Raw genomic sequence first — 21,793 nt, forward strand, 5'->3', positions numbered from 1 at the left:
CCATGGTGGAGTCGACGGCGGGAGGAGCCATGGTGAAGGGGCCGACGACACCAGGGGGCCGACAGGCGGAGACTGCACCGGTGGGTGAGGAGCCCAAGATGGAGCAGCACAGCCGCAGAGCCAGGGTGACTTCGAGGATCCGGAGGGCCTAGGTGGAGCAGAAGGCTCTGGCGACCAAGGCGGAGGCGGGGTCCTGGAAGACCGCTGTGGAGCCGGAGTGACTGAGGATGACGGTGGAACCAGAGGGAAGGAGGGGCCTGACAGAGCCGGAGGGATGGAGTGACGAGGTGGAACCAGAGGAGTGGAGTCCCGAGGCGGCGGATGGTCGACGACTGACCAAGGTGGAGCCGGAGGGACGAGGGAGCCCGGTGGAGCAGGTGGGATGACAGGCCACGGTGGAGACGAGGGAGCTAAGAGCCAAGGCGGAGCCGCAGGGTCGAAAGACCAAGGAGGAGTCCAGGGCTCGGAGGCTGGAGGCGGAGACAGGGCCTTAACACGCCAAGGCGGAGCTGGAGACTGGCAGTCCAGCGGCGAACCATCGCGCCCAGATGGCGCGGACTGAGGGTGAGCTGCGGGACTGACTGGCACCAGAGGAGATGAGGTCGATGAACGGGCTGGTCTAGGAGGAAGAGAGAGAGGAAGGATGGGAGGAAACACAGGAGGATCAGGGCTGGACGGAACCAGCGGAAGTGGAGCAGAGGGACTGGCAGGTTTAGGAGGAGGTGGGAGAGGGAGGCTGGGAGGGAATACAGGAGACACAGAAATTTCAGAGCTGGGCGGAACCAGCGGAGACACAGGAAATTCAGAGCTGGGTGGAACCAGCGGAGAAACAGGAAGTTCAGAGCTGGGCGGAACCAGCGGAGACACAGAAGATTCAGAGCTGGGCGGAACCAGCGGAGACACAGGAAACTCAGGGCTGGGCGGAACCAGCGGAGACACAGGAAACTCAGGGCTGGGCGGAACCAGCGGGGAAACAGAAAATTCATGGCTGGGCGAAACCAGCGGAAATGGAGCAGAGGAGCTGACTGGAGGAGGTAGGAGTGGGAGACTGAGAGGGTATACAAGGGGATCAGGGCTGGATGGAACCAGCGGAAAAACAGGGGATACAGGAATTACCTCCATAGACCAGTCCATTAGATCCATAAGTTGCTCCATATTTCCCGAGACCGGATGCAGCTCACCCTGAGTCGCAGGAGTGTGGGCAGGGTTTTCCTCCACGCCCTCGATCTCCACGAGGACTCCCACGATGCACGGTGTTGCCGGCTCACACACCTGGTCAGTCGCGCTCTCGAGGTCCTGCTAAGGCTCGGGCTCTGCGGCGGGCTCTGGCTCCGTGTGGCTTGATGGTGGCTGGCTGGTCTCTGGGTCGGGAGTGGGGCTGGAGATATCCTCTTTGGCGGTGCTGATGGTCCACGAAGATCCATTTTTCTCCAGCACCCACTCCACGAAAGCGGCGAAATCCTCTCGGGGACCGTTCGCTAAAAAGTTAGAGAGCGAGCGGTCGGGGAAGTGAGTAAGGCACGCCAGATCTAATAAGTCCCTGGTGTGGTCCTCCAGCAAACGGTCCAGTTGCTCCAGGCATAGGAGACGGACTGCTGGGATGGCCATTCTGGGAGAGGAGGAAAAAAAGCAAAAAATAAATGAAAGAAAAAACGCAGCTAAAAATAAACTATGCTGTTAAGGTCCGTGATTCTGTTACAGATTGGGTAGTGCTAAACGTAAAACAAAGGGAGAGAAGAGGATCTGGAACAAATAAGGAGTTTACTGAAGACAAAGGGGGTACAGACTATATTAACAAGATTACATTTAGCATACATTCAACAACGATCAACATTGATAAACAATCACGCATCAACAATCACGGACCAGGAGGAACTGAACAGAACGGGTATTTATACACACAGAAGGTAAGGAGGGAACAGGAGACAGGTGGGGATCAATCAATTAACTAAAACAAGAAAAGGAAGAGGACCAAATAAGGAAACAAGTTCATAAACGTGACAGATACAGTTTCATCAGCCTTTTTTTTGTCATAGGACTTCTACATAGATATTCCAGTCATATGCTTTAAACTAAATCACAGTTTCATCAGTTTCAACCTTGTTGTCCATCTATTAGAGTTATCAGAATCTGCCTCCACATCAGTAGGAACCCCTTCATATGGCCTTGGCTGCATCTGACATTTAACCCTTATGATGCTTTATAAATTGGCACACAGTTACTTTATACACAACAGCTTCCAGCTAATAAAGTCATGGCCTAGTGGTTAGAGAGTTTGACTCCTAACCGGTTGTGGGTTAGAATCTCAGCCCGGCAATACCATGACTTCAGGTGCCCTTGAGCAAGGCCCCGAACCCCCAACTGCTCCCCGGGCGCCGCAGCATGAATGGCTGCCCACTGCTCTGGGTGTGTGTTCGTGGTTTGTGTGTGTTGACTGCTGTGTATGTGCACTTTGGATGGGTTAAATGCAGAGCATGGATTCTGAGTATGGGTCACCATACTTGGCTGAATGTCATGTCACTTATAATCATTTTCATGGAATACTAGATAAATTTTACAGAATTGTAGGTTAATTTATGCATTTACATATGTATATAAACTACTACTACATAACTATTTAAAAAACCTGAATAATATAATTTAGATTTGTGATGCTGAAAGGAAAGATTTATAAAGTGCAAATAAGGTTACCAGCATGAAGAAATAGAAGACCAACACATTCGAGGAAACTGATGAAATTCTGCTAAACATTTCATCATCAACACCAGATACCTCCCTAACCGACCATAAAATTGGCCAGAGTTAAGGCCTATTTACACCAAGACCAATATCTATTAGTTTAACCACATCCTGGTAACCAACCAAACACTCTTGCAACCACCAGCTAATCTGCCTGACTGAACATCCTGTAAAAGCTTGGAACTATTTTTGATTTGGAGATTAGACTTTGTCAAACCAACATTCAAAAACTTTCTCAACAAACCTTGATTTTCTAGTTTTATTTGAGTTTATAGACAGTTTGCATTACTTGACTCATGAAAATAGCATTAAATTTTTTTTAATGATGGCTATGAACTGTTAACAACAGTAAAAAATAAGAATCCACACCAACACACAATAACATATTGTTTTTATAAGTGTACTGCAGTTGTCATCTGCCCTCTTTAAATGAAATAATAAAAAAATTTAAACATATTGAAAATGCTATTTTCATGTGTAAAGGCCTGCAACCAACTCAAAATAAACTATAAAAGTAAGATTTGTTGAGCAGTTTTTGATGTTTGACAAGAGTCCAATCCCACCATTTAAATAGTTAAAGTTTTAAACTTTAACATGACTTTACAGTCAGCAGATTACCAGGGCATTGCTAGGTGGTTGCAAGAGTGTGCTGGTTGGTAACCTGGATTTGGTTACACAAATAGGCTTGTTTGATGGTTGATATGGGGTTTTGGCGAGTTGCTAGGTTATTTTAACTGGCTGTTCAGGTGCTCTGGCCAGTTGCTGGTTCATTCTAGGGCAGAAGTTCTCAACTCTGGCCCCAGTGGTCCACTTTCCTGCAGAGTTTAGCCCTCCAACCCTAATCAAACATGCCTGAACAAACTAATCAAGATCTTCAGGATTGCTAAAAGGTTACAGGCAGAGTTTGATCAAGGTTGGAGCTAAATTTTACAGGAAAGTGGCTCTCGAGCGCCCGAGTCGAGAACCACTGTTTTAGGATGTTCTGGATGGTTGCTAGTAATTGCCGATGCCTGGTTACTTGGAATTGTTCTTCTTTTTGTTTAACTAGGTGCACGTAATTTCTTTCTTTCTTTTAATAGAAAAATAATTGTCCTCTGTTACCTAATCATTATTTTAATCAAAAAATAATTATAATTAATGATTAGACACTATATTTTAACAGTAATTACTGGTTATAAACGGCACTATTCATTGGCTAGGAAAGAAACACTTGCAAGGATGGTTGTAAGACAAGCAAGTAATTCTAATTTACTAGATCTGTGGTGAGATCGAAAGTGGTGATTACATCTCACCGTGGCGGTCAGCTGAACTGCTGCTCGGACTGATGTCCTGTCAATTCTGTGAATGTCTTTTTGAGTGCGACACCGCCGTGACGTCTGAATTCATATGACTGTGCTCGCTCCCGTCAACCTCTCGTGACTCGTGAACGCGCGGGCTACATAGTGTTGTAGTAGCGCAGGCACGATTTATCTCTCAGTACCTAGCAGAAACTGCGCCGGCCGGTGCTAGACAAACGATTTGACCTTCAGCGAACCGGAGAGTTGATCTCTACCATTCAGACGTTTTCACAACAACCACATCGGACTAGAATCGTATCATTTTACCGCATCTGCTCGTTTTCTTTCGTAAACACAGTTTTATTTGTTAGCGAGAGGTGGCCACGTCCTTGATTTTTTTTCTGACCTAGCGCTTTGGAAAAACCTAACATTCTGAGTGGTTTTACCCAGGAATGGATAGTGGAGTTGTCACTGAAAAGAAAAGGTAGGGATCCCCGTTTTTGTTTCGAATAAAGTGGTCTGCTGAGCAGAAATGGTTGTGTTTTGTGCAATAAACAGGCCTGAAGATATTCATCCCCGTCACACAGGACAAGTCGCCATTTTGTGCTGGATGGCTAACCAAACGACTAAGAGCCAGATTTAAGCCCTGATGCCGACTATTCCTCTTTAAACAACAATTAAAGGCGTTTTAAAGAATCATCTGTTGCTTTGTAACGCATTATTTTGGCCTTTTGGGCCAATAAGAGTGTTAAGTGTCTGTGGAAGGAAGCTAACAGAACTAAGTTGGCTGCATGCACACTTAAACTTCCTCTGTTGTAAACAGTTTATAAAGCTATAAACGTAATTCAGTTCTCATGAAAATGTGTAAACACGTTGGTTATATAGGCACATACGTATTTGACCATAAATGTAACTCAAAACGCACGAATGATTATATTAAACATAAAACACGATTTATCCTATAGTGTAATAATCAGACAACTGCACGTCTGTCAGAATTGAGGAGAAAGCAAATGGCATAATCTTTGTTCTTTGCTCATTTGATACTAATCTTGTACTCTGTATTCTGATGTTTTGTGCTTGATTTAGTTAGGAATGTTTCATGCAGTTTATTGTCTAAGTTAAAAAGAGCCATGAGCTAGTCTTATGATGGAGCACTTGACCCCACTTGTGTTCACTTTAACTTGTCCTTCTTCAGTCAGGCAGTCTGGCATATTTGTGGATAAAGGACTGGGAGCAGGAGTTCGTCCTTGGGGTTTTGCTGACAGTGTCTTATTCTTTGTCAGGCCTGTCATCAATGTGGGTTCAGATGAGATGATATGGAAATAAGTGTTGGGATTACAGAGGCTGGAAAATGTTGCTTGGTTTTTCGGTAGGTGTGAATTTACTGGACGAGTGACTCTGGCATTGGAGTTAAGCAAAGGTCCAGTGTGCCACCATTTATATTATGTTTCAGGTCAATTTGGCCTATTATAGTTTTTGATTTGTTGGAAATACTGGTTAACCTATGATGTTTTGTTGAAAATTTGTGAATTTCTCATTTAGGGTGATGAACATGCATGTAATATATTGACAATTTGATGTGTTGTTGTATACAAAACTGCTATCGCGATTAAGATGTTTGCAGTTTATTTTGACTGGTATATTTCGTTGTTTAAATTCAGCTACAAAGTTTTTTGGATGTATTCTGTTTCATAGTCCTGTTCATGATTTACCCTCTGAGGGTATTTGTATTCATGCATTTGACTGACACTTTTATCCAAATAAACTTGCATTGGAAGTGTATATTTTTTATCAGTTTCTATATGTTCAGTTCTACTGTTTGAGCTTCAGGAAAGCATGCAGAAGATGAGCTTTTCCATATCTTATGTTTAAAATGTTTTTAATGTTATATTGCAATATTTACCTACAAAAGTTAGTTTTTTTCATGTTTGAGAGATGATAAAACTTGGCTGTTTTTACCTGATTTTTTTTTTGTTCTTTGACAAATTGAATCCAGTTAAGGTCATACCTAGATTTACCTGGCTTTTAAAGATAATCAAAAATTTTATTTGTTGTTATAACACTACTTTGTTATAGGGCTTTAGTTTATACCTCGTTTAAAGTGAATAATACCTTGTTTTCAGTGGCAATGTTTTCCTCTGACATTATTTTGGTTGGCATCCAAGTTGCGACACGCTTTTTGCATCTCTTCTTTCAAATCTTAACCACTCTCAGCATTGACGTCAAAGCAACTAGCTTCCTGCCCTGTCTTGTGGCAAAACCTCTTTCAATTTGAATGTTGAAATGTGGCCCCCCTTATGTTTTCCTCTTAAGAAAGAGGAAAAAGTTAAAAGGTGATCTTTTGATTCTATCATTGTTTCTTGCATGTGATCTAAATGAATCCAATTATATTGGGAATCATGTTGTAAAACGGGCAACATTTTGAACCCTTGTATATAGGGATGGGACGGTATGAAAATTTAATATCACGATTATAGTGACTAAAATTATCACGATTATCAATATTATCACGGTTTTGTTGAAACGAGATGAAAGTGTTCAAAAATAGTTGATGCTCACACTGAAAACATTTCAGCAAGTTTTATATTTAATAATCAACAAACAACTAATAAAACAAGCAACTCTATGCACTTAATTTAAAGAAAGATTAAATTCTGTGGCATTTCCTTCCTTACAATGAAAAGTGTAGAAGCATAGAAAAGCATAGAAAAGTCACTGACTCGCCATTCCTTCTCGAAAAAAAACAAAAAAACATTGTGCGCTGCACTTGCGTCAGACTGTTGCTGGCTGGACATGATTTAATAGCGAGTTATTAAAACCGCGATAATCAAACACGGTTTTAATGATAATTCATTTTTAAACGATATTACTAACCTTCAGCACATTTTATCACGGTTATCGATAAAACCGGTTATCGTCCCATCCCTACTTGTATATATGTTCTCTTCTTATTGCGTTTTGAAAACATACAAAACCTCATACATTTTCAGTTAAAGGTATAGTTCACCCAAAAATGAAAGTTTTCTCATTAATTACTCCCCCTTCATGCTGTTGCAAACTCATAAGACCTTAAGATATTTCTGATGAATTGCGAGAGCAATGAAACTACCACATTCAAGGCCCAGAAAGTAAGGACATCGTTTCAATAGTTCATGTGACTTCCAGGGTTTGTACTGTAATGAAAAACCTGGAAAAGTCATGGAATTTTAATTGCAGTTTCCAGGTCTGCAAAAGATTTAGAAAAATTAATAAAAAACAGGCAGAAAGTCAAGCCAAGTTTGCTTTGTCAATTCTTCCACATGTACAGTACATACATGCAGAGAATTAAAATTGCGTTACTCTCAGAACCATGGTGTATACAGATAACACTAACAGGAGGGCCTAAAAATACAGATGATACAGATACAATCTAAAATACAACTATACAAATAAGGGCATGTAAAAAAAGAAATACAAATAATAAAAATAAAGTTAAATAAAGCAGCGCAAGGCACATGGCAGATAGAGTGCAAACCAGTGAGATGAACAAACAATCAAGATAAAGATTGTAGTGCAAAAAAAGCTTATAGTGCTTTATACAACACAGACAGTGTCAAACAGAAAAATAGTTTTTCAATAATGCAATAGAAAAATAACAAATAGTCACTTTCCAACTAAAGTCAGTTCATTGATGATTCAGTGATGTCATTATTCAGTTCAGCTCTCTTCCAATAGTGTCTGTGCAATCAGCCAGTCAAGCGTCTAACTAAGCAAGCCATTAGCGACAGTGTCAAGGACCAAAACTCCATCGGTGACAAAAGAAAAAAAAATGACATGGAGAAAAAAAAAACAGGCTTAGTCGGGGGGCCAGTTCTCCTCTGGGCAGACGAAACCAGCATGGCATGTTTTAATTCCAGGCTCCACTGACATTCAGGGCTGTAGAGGTCATCTCTAGGTGCTGATCCACCAATAGGGTCTCTGTTGCATCATGACAAAAACTGTATCATTCGCACATCTTTTAAAAGTCTGTTTAAATAATTCGGTAGTTGCATGATCCACAATTGTTATTTGTGCTCTCACAGTCACATCCAAAGCATGTGGATATAAATCAGTCTCACAAACACCGCATGACAACCAAATGGAGTTATTCATTTGCAACTTATTGCTTCCAGATACACTTTCTGTAAAAATGCCCACCCTGGCACGTATCCTCAAGCAGAGTCAGTTTAGCCTTAAGTGAATGTAAGTAGTTAGAATATTGTGTCAGAATATTGGAACTTTGCAGTCTTTAAGTCTTTCTTACCTGTTTGCCCTAAACAGTTTCCTAATTGAAATTCAGGTCCTGAGTTTAGTTGATAATATTGGTTAAATGCAGGGCTGTCCTTAGGGGGGTGCAGCTGCAGTATGCCCCACGGCGAACAGACCTTGTACCTTTTTAAATTTAAGGTTGAACCACTGATGCACACAGACTATTTTAACAATGTCTTTTCTACCTTTCTGGGATTTGAACATGGTAGTTACTTTGCTGTCTATGGAGGGTCAGAAAGCTCTTTGATTTCATCAGGTTTGAAGCAACATGAGGGTGAGTAATTAACGACAGAATTTGCGTTTTTCATCCTTTTAAGTTAAAAAGCTCCACTTTGCTAAAGGGGCCTTCCAGCTACCCTGAAAACAGTCAATAATGTAGACATATATTAGTGAACAGTCCATATATGGAAACCGGCACGCACAGACACAAGCAGGCTCAAAACCACAATGAAATCTGTAAGGATGGAGATTTGAATATTCAAATATTCGTTCAGCGGGTTGGCATTGGATTTTCAATTTTGAGATTTTAATATTCTTTTTTCAAACACCTGGCATCCCACACGAAACTTCTCATTCACCCTTGAATATGAATCACCCATGAGTGAACCTCATGATTGAGTTGATCATGATTCATGATTCTTGAGAAGACAAAAATGCAGAAGACCTCAGCTGTCTGGGAGCACTTTAAATTGAGTGAGGACAACACAAAGGCAGTGTGCCAAATATCAGATTTGGAACAGGCCTATCACAACAGCACATCAAGCAAAATCACCTAAGTTATGTGAGTAGTACACCTATAGTATATTGTTGGTGTAAAAACAAAACAAAAAAAAAACTGCTTTTATCCACCATGTTGATCAGTAATTTTACAAATACTTGCGAATATGGCAGTCATAAAATGTACAGTAGCCCAGCCTTATGATACTGAGTTTATATTAAAAGTATTGCTCTTAACAGACGTGAGTGTTTTGTATCACTAGTGAAGTGTCCGTTCTCGGAGCATATAAGCCCTACACGCTTGCTTCTGGCTCGCGCTGCTCTGCAGTTTGGGAAAAAAAAGTTTATTCATTCTGAACGTGTCGCATGTCCATATTGCACCAAAATGCAACAGTGCACTCCTGTGGGTCCACAACAACACTCCTGCCAGGCGTGAAGTAGGGCTGCACGATGTGTCGTTTAAGCATCGATATCGCGCTGTACGAATCCACGATAGTCACATCGCAGGATGTGCGATGTAGGCTGTCGTAGTTGATCAGTTATTCATTAACTGTACAGGCCAGCTGCTCCCCGGCCCTCGACGAATGTGATTTGCGGATTAATTTGCACAGCTTAACCATCATAGAGTTAAAGTTTTGACAGGGCAGAGAGAGAGACAGAGCGCGCACGAGAGAGAGATAGAGAGAGAGAGCGTGAGAGAGAGAGAGAGAGAGAGAGCGCACGCACGAGAGAGAGAGAGAGAGAGAGAGCGCGCGCGCGCACGAGAGAGAGAGCGAGAGCGAGTGCGAGAGAGAGAGAGAGAGCGAGCGAGTGCGAGAGAGAGAGAGAGCGAGCGAGCGAGCCCCGGCCGCACGCTCACCATCTTCAAACAACACGAGCGCTGTCTTGCTCTCTCTCCCTCGCGCATATTAATCAATTGACACGATGGTGTCGATGTTTAAATCATTTAAAATGAGAATGTAAGTGTGCTCAACCCATTTTTGTTTGTAAGAAAAAATGTGATTAGATTTCATATCGCAATATATATCACAGAAAAATAAAATATCGCAATGTCATTTCTTTCCAATGTCGTGCAGCACTGGCGTGAAGTCAACTGGATGAACGGTTTTCGACGTAATAAAAATGCAAACAAACAGACAGACACCGATTCCTGCCTTTATTACACCGGTGTCTTCACCAGACGCGACAGTTGTTGTTTTGCCAAATGATTTCCGTTTTGCTTCAGAAAATACTTTGATAGGGAGAATGAGAGCAGTTAGGACACCGTCTGAAGATGCAGTTTTTTCCTGCTAGGGCACTGTTTTAACCGTTTTCCCTCCATTGTCTTGCATGGCTTTGACGGTTGACACAATTCCTGCTCGTTTGTCATTGCTGCTTTGAGCTTGGAGCTCCTAGATGGGGAATATTTGTTGCATGGAGAGCTTATTGGTCATTTAAATAATCAATGGAAAAATGTATCGTGAATAGATTTAGCATTTGTGCATTTGTGTTTTTGAATCAGTGGGTGGCATTTCTAAAAGAGATGTTAACTGTTGCAATGGTTTGAGATGAGTGGTTTTCAGACAGTGTAATTTGCTGCTTGGCCAGACAGAACCCTGTTAATGGCTCGCGATAGAAAATGGAAAGTTATTTTTGGTTATTTTGCTGAAATATGATAATACTATGCAGATAAACTAACACTACTATGAAGCTCTGACGGTTCTTGACCTCCGTCTGCTGACAATGCATTAGGAATTTTCAAATTGTTGCAATATTACTGTCCAGTGCAACTTTAATTCTCAAATGCATCTGGGTCAATTAAACAGAATAACACCATTGACTCACTCCACACGGTCTGCTGTTTTCAGGCATTGACGTGTTTGTGCTGTTATTGCAAACGTTGGCTAAATCCAGTTCCTTAATGTTTCCGTATCTGGTTTCAAGCTTGTTTGAGGCTTAACCTCTTTTGTCAGCTGACCTGATAAACATCTAAAAGATGTTTTTTTTGTTGTTGTTGAATTAGCTTCTGATGATAGCTGAGGTTTTTAACTTTTTGCTTAAAGCCACTTCAAGACAGATGTTGTGTTAAATCCTAGAATTAAGAAAAGACAAGTTTATCAGGGTTTTTAATCCATTTGCCTTAAGTGTCAGCTTTTGTTAACAATGGAGAGTTTTCTACATCTGTAAACCGTGAAAGAACACCTGAAGGTAGCGGCATTTGTTAAAGGGTGTGCATTATATCGTTGCTCTTTGTTTCTATTAGCTTTGCTTGTTTTTTTTTTGAGCTCTCCATTCTTGCAAAGAACTGAAATATTTGTTAAATGTGTGGGAGTCTGTCTTGGCAGTGACAGAATAGGCAAAGGTCCCAAGAGTAATAGACATGCTTCTTTAGAAATCATGATGAGACAGAGACTTATTTTAACAAAAAGGTTTTTTTTGTGATGACCTGTTTGTCAGGAAAGAGTTTTTTTTGTTCAAGAGCTATTTATTGTCCAGATTTTGACCTTGCATGTTTTTAAGACCAGTTACTTTATGGCTTGTTTGTGTGTAAAACTGCCTTCTAGTGCAACGTAAAGTTAATGTTGGGAAATCAGAAAACTGTCTGACATGACATTTATCACTGTTGGCTGGCTTCCAAGGATTGTTACTGTGTCTGTGTCAAAGGGTGTCTACTCTCCTTTCACCAGCCAGTCACACTGAAACTATCTTTCTGGCCTCTGACATTGCAAGTTTTGACGCAATTCAAATGGAGGATTTAAAAAAAGTTGACCTTGCTGCTGCCTTCAAGCACTAGTGCAGGAGGTCTCATCACAAACACTGAGCAAAACTAAGGCCACACTGTCCTTCCTTATCTTTTCAGGGTGAGCTCGGAGCGCAGGAAGGAGAAGTCCAGGGATGCAGCGCGATCTCGCAGGGGAAAGGAGTCTGAGGTGTTCTATGAATTAGCACACCAGCTCCCTCTGCCACACAATGTCACCTCCCACCTGGACAAAGCCTCTATTATGAGGCTGACCATCAGCTACCTGCGCATGAGGAAGCTGCTGAGCTCTGGTCAGTACGCTCACTGGAATATTTACATATGCAAAATAATTAATCCGCATGCAAAAGAGAATCAAAACATTGCCACAAGAACATATTGTAAACAAATATTGTAAACGCTGAGTTGATGAACAGAGGGAAAAACCTGCAATCTGCAATGACACTGGGGCAGAATCCTCAAAGAGTGCATATTAGTACTAATATGTATTTTTTAGATACTATATGTACAAGGGCTGCATGATTAGCTGAAATTGCAATATGGCTTAGTATGACTATCAAATTGCAAAAGCTGTGATTTAATTAAATAAATGTTCATTTATACTCAAGCAGCTCATGATCTACTGTTCTCAGTAAGTGCTGCTACACAAACTCATCTCTGCATCTGCTCTGACTTATGGGATGTTTATAACATGCATTTGAGAACACACTTTCCTGAAATTGCAATGAGAAGCACTTATAAACCTGCTATTGTCAACAAAAGTAAATCTTTCTTTCCCTATATTTATAACATGTACTATTAGTATTTTGGTACTAATAAGGACCTTATCTTCTCTTCAGGGGTGCATAATAATACTAGTATTTATTTTTTATGTACTAAAATGTACCCGTTGAGAGTACTGGCCTAGTGACAAACTGTTGTAACTCTCCAGATACTATATTTTCTGACAGTGTAAAAAAGAGGCTTAATGTGCTGCTATGGCCATATACTTATTATATTGCTAAATGATGTGGTTTGGCTTTGCAGATGAAGAAGAGAAGGAGAATGAACTGGACTGTCAGCTGAACAGCTTTTATCTGAAGGCCTTGGAGGGTTTCCTCATGGTCCTGTCTGAAGATGGAGACATGGTTTATCTCTCTGAGAATGTCAGCAAGAGCATGGGCCTCACACAGGTATGTTTATTTGGTTCTTTGCGGTTTAGATTTAAGGCTTAAGTTGTAGCTAACTTTCTCTGCCATCTTTTCTTTCAGTTTGATCTGACTGGTCACAGCATCTTTGAATTTTCACACCCATGTGACCATGAGGAGCTGCGAGAGATGCTGGTCCATAAGACCGGTAAGTCACACGTGCTACACTGCAACAACACTGCAACATTTTCCTGCAAAAATATACACCAGCCATACATAATGAATGCATTAACTGCATTCATTTTTTTTGTCAATGTGTAGGATCCAAAAAGACCAAGGAACAAAATACTGAGCGCAACTTCTTCCTGCGTATGAAGTGCACGCTCACTAGCAGAGGGCGGACTGTCAATATCAAGTCTGCTACATGGAAGGTGAGATGCTGTATGAATGCTAACAAAGTTTCCTCAGACTATCACTAATTTGTTGGTATCCACAGCCTATACATAATTACCCCCTAGCATTGCCTTTTCCTGATATATTTTTGTTCCCTGATTTGCTGATTTTTAATGGTTCATTAATTTTGATGACATTAGAATCATACAGGAAATATAACAAGGAAGAAGGAAAGAAAAACTGGCTTGAACCTTATTGTGCACAGAGCATCCTTATAGTAGTTATGACACATCTGCTATAAAAAGACTTTGAACAGAAGTTTCCTCCTTCTCTCTTCTGATGCAGGTTCTTCACTGCGCTGGTCATGTCCGTGTGCAGGAGAGCAGCGAGGATTCGGGAGACTCTGGCTTTAAAGAGCCTCCTCTGACCTACCTTGTGCTCATCTGTGAGCCCATTCCTCATCCCTCGAACATTGAGGTGCCTCTGGACAGCAAGACCTTTCTTAGCCGCCACACTCTGGACATGAAGTTCTCGTACTGTGATGAAAGGTTAGCAGGAAGATTTGATGGCCTCATATTCACCTTATCTTGCAAAGTGCAAGAAAGCTATTTCCTGTGTTGTGCAAGACTTCCGATTTATTAACCGCTATAGGAAGATAACTAAAAGATTAAAAACCAAGAGCAGCAAATGGTAAAACGATTTGTGCTACAAACCAGTGTTTATGATTATTATAATGGATTAAGATAACAAAATATACAAGTTTGCAATGTAAAGCAGCATATCAAGACTTAAAAAAAAAATTACTGAAAAATAAAAAAAACTAAAGCAAATGAAATCAGAAGCCTTGCACATTAAAATAACAAATGGCAATTCCTGCTCTTATGTTAAAAATAGCACGTATACATCCAACAGAAAAAACAATTTCCCTCGGATTATCTAGATAGATTGGTGCACAGCTCCTTTTCTTTCTGTTTTGTGTAAGTGTAAATGGTTTGCCCCACTTTATGTCCCCATTTCTTTTTTTTTCTTTTCTTTTTTTATGTATTTGCCTTTGCCTTGATGGTATCTATCTCTAGCAGTGGATACTATGTGGGCTTACCAGTTGTTGACATCTTTGAATAAAAGCAATGCTGCAGAACTAGGCTAGTAGGTCAAAGCACAAAAGCTTGCGTTGTGATCTTTTACAAATGTTATTAACACCACCTAGTGGCAGAAGCCGGTAATATATATATTTTTCACTGTCCTGTTGTATTTGTATGTAGTACGTACATACTATAATAACTAGTTACTATCCCTGAGCTCAACTATAAACTGAAGTAAAAAAAAAAAAAAACTAAAAATATAACCGAAATAAACATATTTGAAAGCTATATATTGTAATATTTATTAATAATAATGACAGGATAAAAAACAAAAACTAATTAAAATGTCAAAAGCAGACTACAGAATTACTAAAACCTTAAACTAAAATTACAAAATAGTTTAGTATATGAAATCATAGTATATGAATAATACAACATATTTTTAGTGTTCGAAACCTGTTTTTGACAAAATTGTTACAGCTGTAGATTAGACATGTACGTATGTGAATTACACAGTTTCTTTTGCACTTAATATTACATTACACACATGTGATCGAGACGCAAAGCTGAACTCAATGTAAAGGCCCAGCTGCCATACATTCTTTGGCCACAAACAGTGAATACACAGGATTCAGCATTCTTGTTCACATTAGGATCAAATGCATGGTGTTGCGAGAACAAAAAATTGGTTAAGGAACAAAGAAGATAGAGACCCCCCTGTATTAGACTTCTCATATCCAGATCACGTTGAAGTGGCAGTTGTTTCAGCATGTAGCTATAATTGCATACCAAATCCTCTCACTCTTTCCCAAAGGATCACAGAGCTGATGGGATATGAGCCAGATGATCTGCTGAACAGGTCTGTGTATGAATACTATCATGCCCTGGATTCAGATCACCTCACCAAGACACATAACAACTGTGAGTACCTGGACAGCATGCATACCTGATCATGATAGAGGTTTCACTTTAACGTGCAAAACTGTTACAAAAGATGTCTTGTGGAAAACCTCTGATTGGAGAATGTCATTTTTCCCAGTGTTCGCCAAGGGCCAGGCCACCACAGGCCAGTACCGCATGCTGGCTAAGAAAGGTGGTTTTGTGTGGTTGGAGACTCAGGCCACTGTTATCTACAACCCCAAGAATTCTCAGCCGCAGTGCATTGTGTGCGTCAACTTCATTCTCAGGTACAAATTCTGTTTTGTCACATATTTAGTAAAACAGTGGTTTTATATAAGCAAAATATCGTGAAAAGTTCTTTGCTGTATTTAGTGTGTATACAAATGTGTCTGATCATAATCCATCTTGAACGTTCTGTCCCGTCCAGTGGCATTGTGGAGGGGGATGTTGTCCTGTCCTTGCAGCAGACTGTGACAGAACCTAAGGCTGAGGAGAAAGAGAACAAGGAGATAGAAGATGAGGCCTCTGAGGTGGACATACTCAAACTCTTTAAGCCAGAAAGCCTCAAGTGTCCCATAAAGAGCTCTGAACTTTATGAGAAGCTGAAAGGGAAGCCTGAGGCTCTTACTGTGTTGGCGCCTGCTGCAGGAGACACCATCATCTCTCTGGACTTCAACAACTCAGGTGCATCCTGAAAGATGGTTACATGTTTAAATGGAACATGTTAAGCTTTGCTCACTTTGATTTGCAGCAAATGTAAGGCAGATGTTTTCAATGAGAGCTGGCATGAGCAAAGAGCATATATTCTCCTTCTCATTATTCTCATCTTGTTTAATCATAGATGATATTCCTGCAACTTGTATGAACGCTTTCCCTCTACAGTGTTCATTTTTAGTGGCAAAAAAGTGTAATTGTCCAAATAAAGTGACATTTTTAACAGCAGCGAAGTTCAATAGCTGTGGCTCGTTGTGCAGCCCACCAGTATTGTAAGGCAACCAGAAGTTGAAGAAGAACGTCTACTAGCAACTGACAGCTCATACACTTCTGTTGAAAAGTTTGGGGTTGGTAAGATTTTTGTAATGTTTATCCAAAAAAACGTATATTATGCTCACCATGGCTGCATTTATTTATTAAAAACATAATAATATATTTAAAATGAATTCTTATTTTAATATATTTAAAAATGTAATTTATTCCTGTGATAGCAAAGCTGAATTTTCAGCAGCTGTTAATCCAGTCTTCAGTGTCACATGATCCTTCAGAAACTATTTTCATTTAGGATTCTGTGAATAGTAAGTTCAGACAAACAGCATTTATTTGAAATGGTAAACTTTAGTAACAATGTAAAAGACTTAAATCTAACTTTTAAACATTTGAATGCATCCTTGCTGAATAAGTGTTAAAATTGTTCTCCCCCACCCTCCAAAAATAAATTCTTACTGGCCCCAAAACTTTTGAATGTACCTTAATATAATCCCTGCAATCCCTCTGCAATTTTGTAACCTTTTAATGACTGAAAACATATTCACTAATCCTCTGAGACTGTTATGAGAAATATGGATTCATAAATATGCACACAATTCCTTGGTGTGCTTCCAATAATCATTTATTAATAATTAAATTTCCTCCAGATTCTGACATGCAGCTGCTGAAGGAGGTGCCCCTCTACAATGATGTCATGCTGCCCTCAAGCAGCAAGAAGTTGCCCATCAGTCTGTCTCCTCTGACCCCCCTTGACTACGCCCCAGTCCTGACCAAACTAGAGACCGGAGCGGAGGACTTCCCTTTCTGCTCTGCCTCTGATCGTGGTCCAGACTCCACAAACTCATCTTCCACATCTGGACTGGGCTCCTCGGTGGTAAGTACTCATTAAACGCTTGCTTTTTTTAGCTGGTATTTTAAGTCTTTTAAAAGAATTGCTCCTTTTAATGGTAAATGAGATCCTGTGTGTCTCAAAGAGTTCAAGTGTGTATTTTTAGCCCAACAGCCCCATGGAATACTGTTTCCAAGTAGACTCGGACATCAGTTCTGAATTCAAACTGGACCTGGTTGAGAAACTGTTTGCTATTGATACCGAGGCAAAGACACCTTTTAGCTCCCAGGTAACCCTTTAACTGAAACATTTCCCTCTGTGGTCATTATTGCATTGTATAAATTTCACAAGACTGTGATTTCTAGGCCATGGAGGATCTCGACCTAGAGATGCTGGCTCCATACATCCCAATGGATGATGACTTCCAGCTGCATATCCCCTCTTCGCTGGATCCGCTCCCCTCTGGCCCTCACTCTGTGTCAGCCATGAGCTCCCTGTTCCAGCCCTTACCCTCCCCTGCATCTCCAGCCTCTTCCTCCAGCAGTGTAGTGGAGCAGGAGCCGTCATCACGGGCCCCTTCACCCCTGCACCTGCTACAGGAGGTGTGCAGTGCCCCTGTCTCACCCTTCAGCGGCAGTCGGGATGTTTCCCCTGCTCGGTCTCCCACCCCACAGAACAGCAATCAGCTCAACAACAGGTAGAGCTCTCACTGGCATGACTTCCTGCTGGCATCATCTACAGTACAATCAATCTCAGTCAGATCAATCCTTTAGCAGAGGGATCAGATAGCTGATCTGTATTAAACTGCAATTAGATTAAAACCAAGGTTCTACCATGAGCATAGAGCACGGATTCGGACTTCATTTATATGTCACTACTAGTAAATTATCTGATTTTGTATTTGTTGCTCCAATTTCACAGCGAGCTGTCACCAAAGATGCTAGCCATCCAGAATGCTCAACGTAAGAGGAAGTTGGAGGAAGTGACATCACTTTGTGAGGCTGTTGGACTGGTCAGTGAAAATGAATAAACTGATGAAAACACACTTACAGAATAAACTCCTAAATCGAAGAAGGAAAAAGCTTATGTGGCACATTGTGAAATGATTCTTGAAGATGAGTTTTTCATGTAACCACTCTCCAATTTCCTGCAGGGTGCTTTGCTTCAGAGTGTGGACAGTGTTGTCGAGCCTGGAAAGAGGGCAAAGGTTATAGAGGTTAAAGGATCGAGTGTGCTTGGAGGAAATAAAACCATTCTCATACTACCCTCTGGTGAGTAACAAGACCATCAAAACTCTGCCATGTATTTTATGAATTTTTAAATGCACCCTGCATTTTAAAATGTTTTTAAAATGATAGATTCATAGAAGTGAAGCAGCTTTATTTTAAAATACTAGCAAAATTGGTATCAAAAGTGTAAAAAATTTTAGTGTACTCAGTTCGCAGGGAAATACTTTAGTACTTTTTACTTGACGGTAATGCCACTTGTAATTTTTTGAGTTCCATCTTAGCATGTAAATACAATTGTCAATTAATTAGCTCATCTCTTTTCCCTTCTGATTCTGCAGATGTGGCAAGTCACCTGTTGTGCAGTTCTTTTGAGGGCAGCGGCGGGCTGCCTCAGCTAACACGTTACGACTGCGAAGTCAACGTTCCCGTGCAGGACCGCCATCATCTCCTGCAGGGAGAGGAGCTCCTGCGTGCTCTGGACCAAGTCAACTGAGCTTTGCTGTATTAAGCAATTCTGGACACTGCATCCCCATTTCTTCCCGCTGCCCCTGGATCCCTGAAATCAGCTTCCAGTTTTTCTCCTTTTATTCCAAGCCCTAATATCAAGCCCTCTATAACCCCCCAGTGTATTAAAAATGTACTAGATGACCTGCACCTTTCATTGTTTTCACCAGTGATGCGAAGAGGAGCCCAGAGGGAGTCCATCCATCCCAGTGTGTAGAGGGCCTGGAGACAGAGGAGTGTAATATAACTTAACAGTGGCAGCAACCAGACAAGTGTTAAGAGCCTTAATGTTAAATGCACACTGATGCAGAGATGCTTATACCTACAATCTCTCGCACTCCCTCTGGATTCCCTGTTTTCACCTAAAAAAAATCCCAGTGGTGTTTTATCCTCTTCCCCAAAGCGTGTGTATTGTAGCTACAGTCGCACAATCTATTTTCTTAAGATAAAATACCAGCAGTCCATGCAATATATGAAACCATTTTTATGAATATGTACTTTTAATGAAAGATTGAACAATTTATTTTCAAGATTTTCGTTGTGTAGCGGTTATGTGAGTTTGGTGTGTGCACTCATAGGCTCAGTGGTTAAACGCTGTTGGATATTTATGAGTGTTGCTTTCATTGTGATGGTATTTGCTTACGTTACTAAGTTTTCTCTTGAACAGTACAGATGAATTGCAAAAGAGCCATTGAAAGTAATGATGGAGAATGTGCAAAAAAGGGAATTCAAAATCATGTTGTGGTGCTCATGATGGTTTTTGTCTCAAAGAGGTTGAAACAGATTTTTATATTTTTCTGTTTAGTTCTGGACGTGGTAGATGCTTAATGTAATTCATGCTTAATGAGCTGTTCATACAAACATACAAAATCATACAAAAGGCTGATGTATCATTTATCAAAGTTTTACAGGTATTTATAATGTTATTAGAACATGAATGCTTAGTTTAGTAAGACAATATTTGTTTTCATTATGCTTTCAGATGAATGTTAGCCTGTTGACAACGTCCTGCAAGTATTTTATGACCTTTTATCTTGTTTTTCAATAGCAAAGACATTTTATTTTGTTATTGTAATCTTCATTTATCTCTGCAGTCTTCTCCTTTATTCTCTTAACACTAAATGTTTTGTTTATTGCATAATCAGTAAAAGACAATTGTGGACCAGAATTTTGTGATGTATGTTTCAATTGACGTGACACTTTTTACAATTATTATTATTCAAGAGTATGTTAAATTACATTTAAAACAGAGTGACAAAACACTTCTATGATGGACTTTCAATATCTAAATTATTTTTGTGGAGATTAAAGTGTCTGCACATTGTATAGAAATGCTAAAATTCTCGGTGGGGAAGTTATTTGGAACATAGTTTGGTTTAATTTTAATTAATAAGAATAAAAAAGCAGTGAAGCAGCTAGATTTTAAAATATAAACTTTTTTTATTATTATAAAATATTATTTAAAAAAATTAAATTGTGAAAAACACAGGACAAACACTGGTCTGTGGGGGATACGTCTGAGGCTGAGACTAAGGAAACCCCAACAAGAGTATTAACATTCATGGTTTAAATATCATGATATGATATTTTCAAGTTGTCAATCATTTTTTGCTGTTTAGAATGGTATAGCCGTTTTTCAAATATTCATGAAATCAACATGAATTTAGAGATTACATTCCAAAGACTGAACTTCATGTTTTTTTGCAATCTGGTTTCTTTTCAGTGAACGAGTTAAAATGTCACTGAAATACATGAAAGCCTGGGTACCTTTTTCTGTTAGATTATAACAATACAGGTGATTAAATACCTTTACACTGAATGACTTTCCTGCATGTTTAATGACTGATACATTTTGGTCCTGGATAAGTTTCCTACATTGCAATTTTGCACCAGCCTTAAACCTAAAATAATTTTCATTCTCAAAATTACATGCATTATAACAAAGTAATTAATCTTCATTCTGCTATTATCAGTGTCCTGTTAAAGGGATACTCCACCCTAAAATGAAAATTTTGTCATTAATCACTACCCTTGTACACATGTCGTTCCAAACCCGTGAAAGCTCAGTTCATCTTCAGAACACAATTTAAGATATTTTGGATGCAAACCTGGAGGCTTGAGACTTTCCCATAGACTGCCAAGTAAATAACAGCGTCAAGGTCCAGAAAAATGTGTCATCCGCGCCAAATGCTGCGCTGTTTCTACATGTATTTAGCTTTGATTTGAAATAAAACAGCACATCCTTGTGGCGCAGATGACACAGAAGAGCACACACAGCAAGGTGATATGGAGTGACAGAGGAGACTGCTGACAAAGGAATTATTGAATAAAGTCATTATTTTAGTTTTCTTTGCTTACAAAAGTGTTCCCATTGCTTCATAAAACCCAGATTGCACTTCTGATGGCAGATGGAGTATTCTGACTACGACTTTTTATACCTTTTCTGGACCTTGACGCTGTTATTTACTTGGCAGTCAATGGGACAGTCTCAAGCCTCCAGGTTTTCATCAAAATATCTTAAATTGTGTTCCGAAGACGAAAAGAACTTTTACGGGTTTGGAACGACATGGGGGTAAGTGATTAATGACAAACTTTTCATTTTGGGGTGGAGTAACCCTTTAACCTCAAAACTGCTGCTCCGATATGCAAACTTGTCAAAGATGCTTACTGTAAAGAAAAGAGCGCAAAAGCATCACTAGGTTTAAGAATAATATTACTCTGAGCCGGAGTGTTGGACATGTTGATTGAATTAATTGGTTTCTGAATGATATAATGAGAGAAAAGCCTGTTGTGGTCGATGGGGTAGAGAAAAGAGGCAAAGAGAAAGAAGAAAGAGGTTTGGAGATGGCCCTCTATACCCTTTTTGTATAAAAGCTGTAGTGGGAACATATCAGAGACTTACTGATGGTAAAATCCTTCTGTTATGAACTTAGATCTTAAAAGTCACTACATTAGTTAATTCTAGATGATTCTTCAAACAGAGGC

The 21,793-nt window shown here is 40.2% G+C and overlaps 1 protein-coding gene across 1 annotated transcript; it reads left to right on the plus strand.

The window, feature by feature from the left end:
• Positions 1-4,154: 4,154 nt before the first annotated feature.
• On the plus strand, positions 4,155-19,976 carry LOC132092567 (hypoxia-inducible factor 1-alpha-like). The gene is made up of 15 exons (XM_059498850.1): positions 4,155-4,500; positions 11,863-12,053; positions 12,787-12,932; positions 13,011-13,095; positions 13,209-13,318; positions 13,626-13,828; positions 15,177-15,283; positions 15,402-15,549; positions 15,690-15,946; positions 16,894-17,120; positions 17,242-17,364; positions 17,441-17,772; positions 17,997-18,087; positions 18,229-18,346; positions 18,643-19,976. Exons 1-15 carry the CDS (start codon positions 4,469-4,471, stop codon positions 18,795-18,797), a joined length of 2,325 nt encoding a protein of 774 aa, XP_059354833.1. The 5' UTR covers positions 4,155-4,468; the 3' UTR covers positions 18,798-19,976.
• The last annotated feature ends 1,817 nt before the right edge of the window (positions 19,977-21,793 follow it).

Source organism: Carassius carassius, chromosome 18 (genome assembly GCF_963082965.1).
Source record: "Carassius carassius chromosome 18, fCarCar2.1, whole genome shotgun sequence".
NCBI lineage: Eukaryota > Metazoa > Chordata > Actinopteri > Cypriniformes > Cyprinidae > Carassius > Carassius carassius.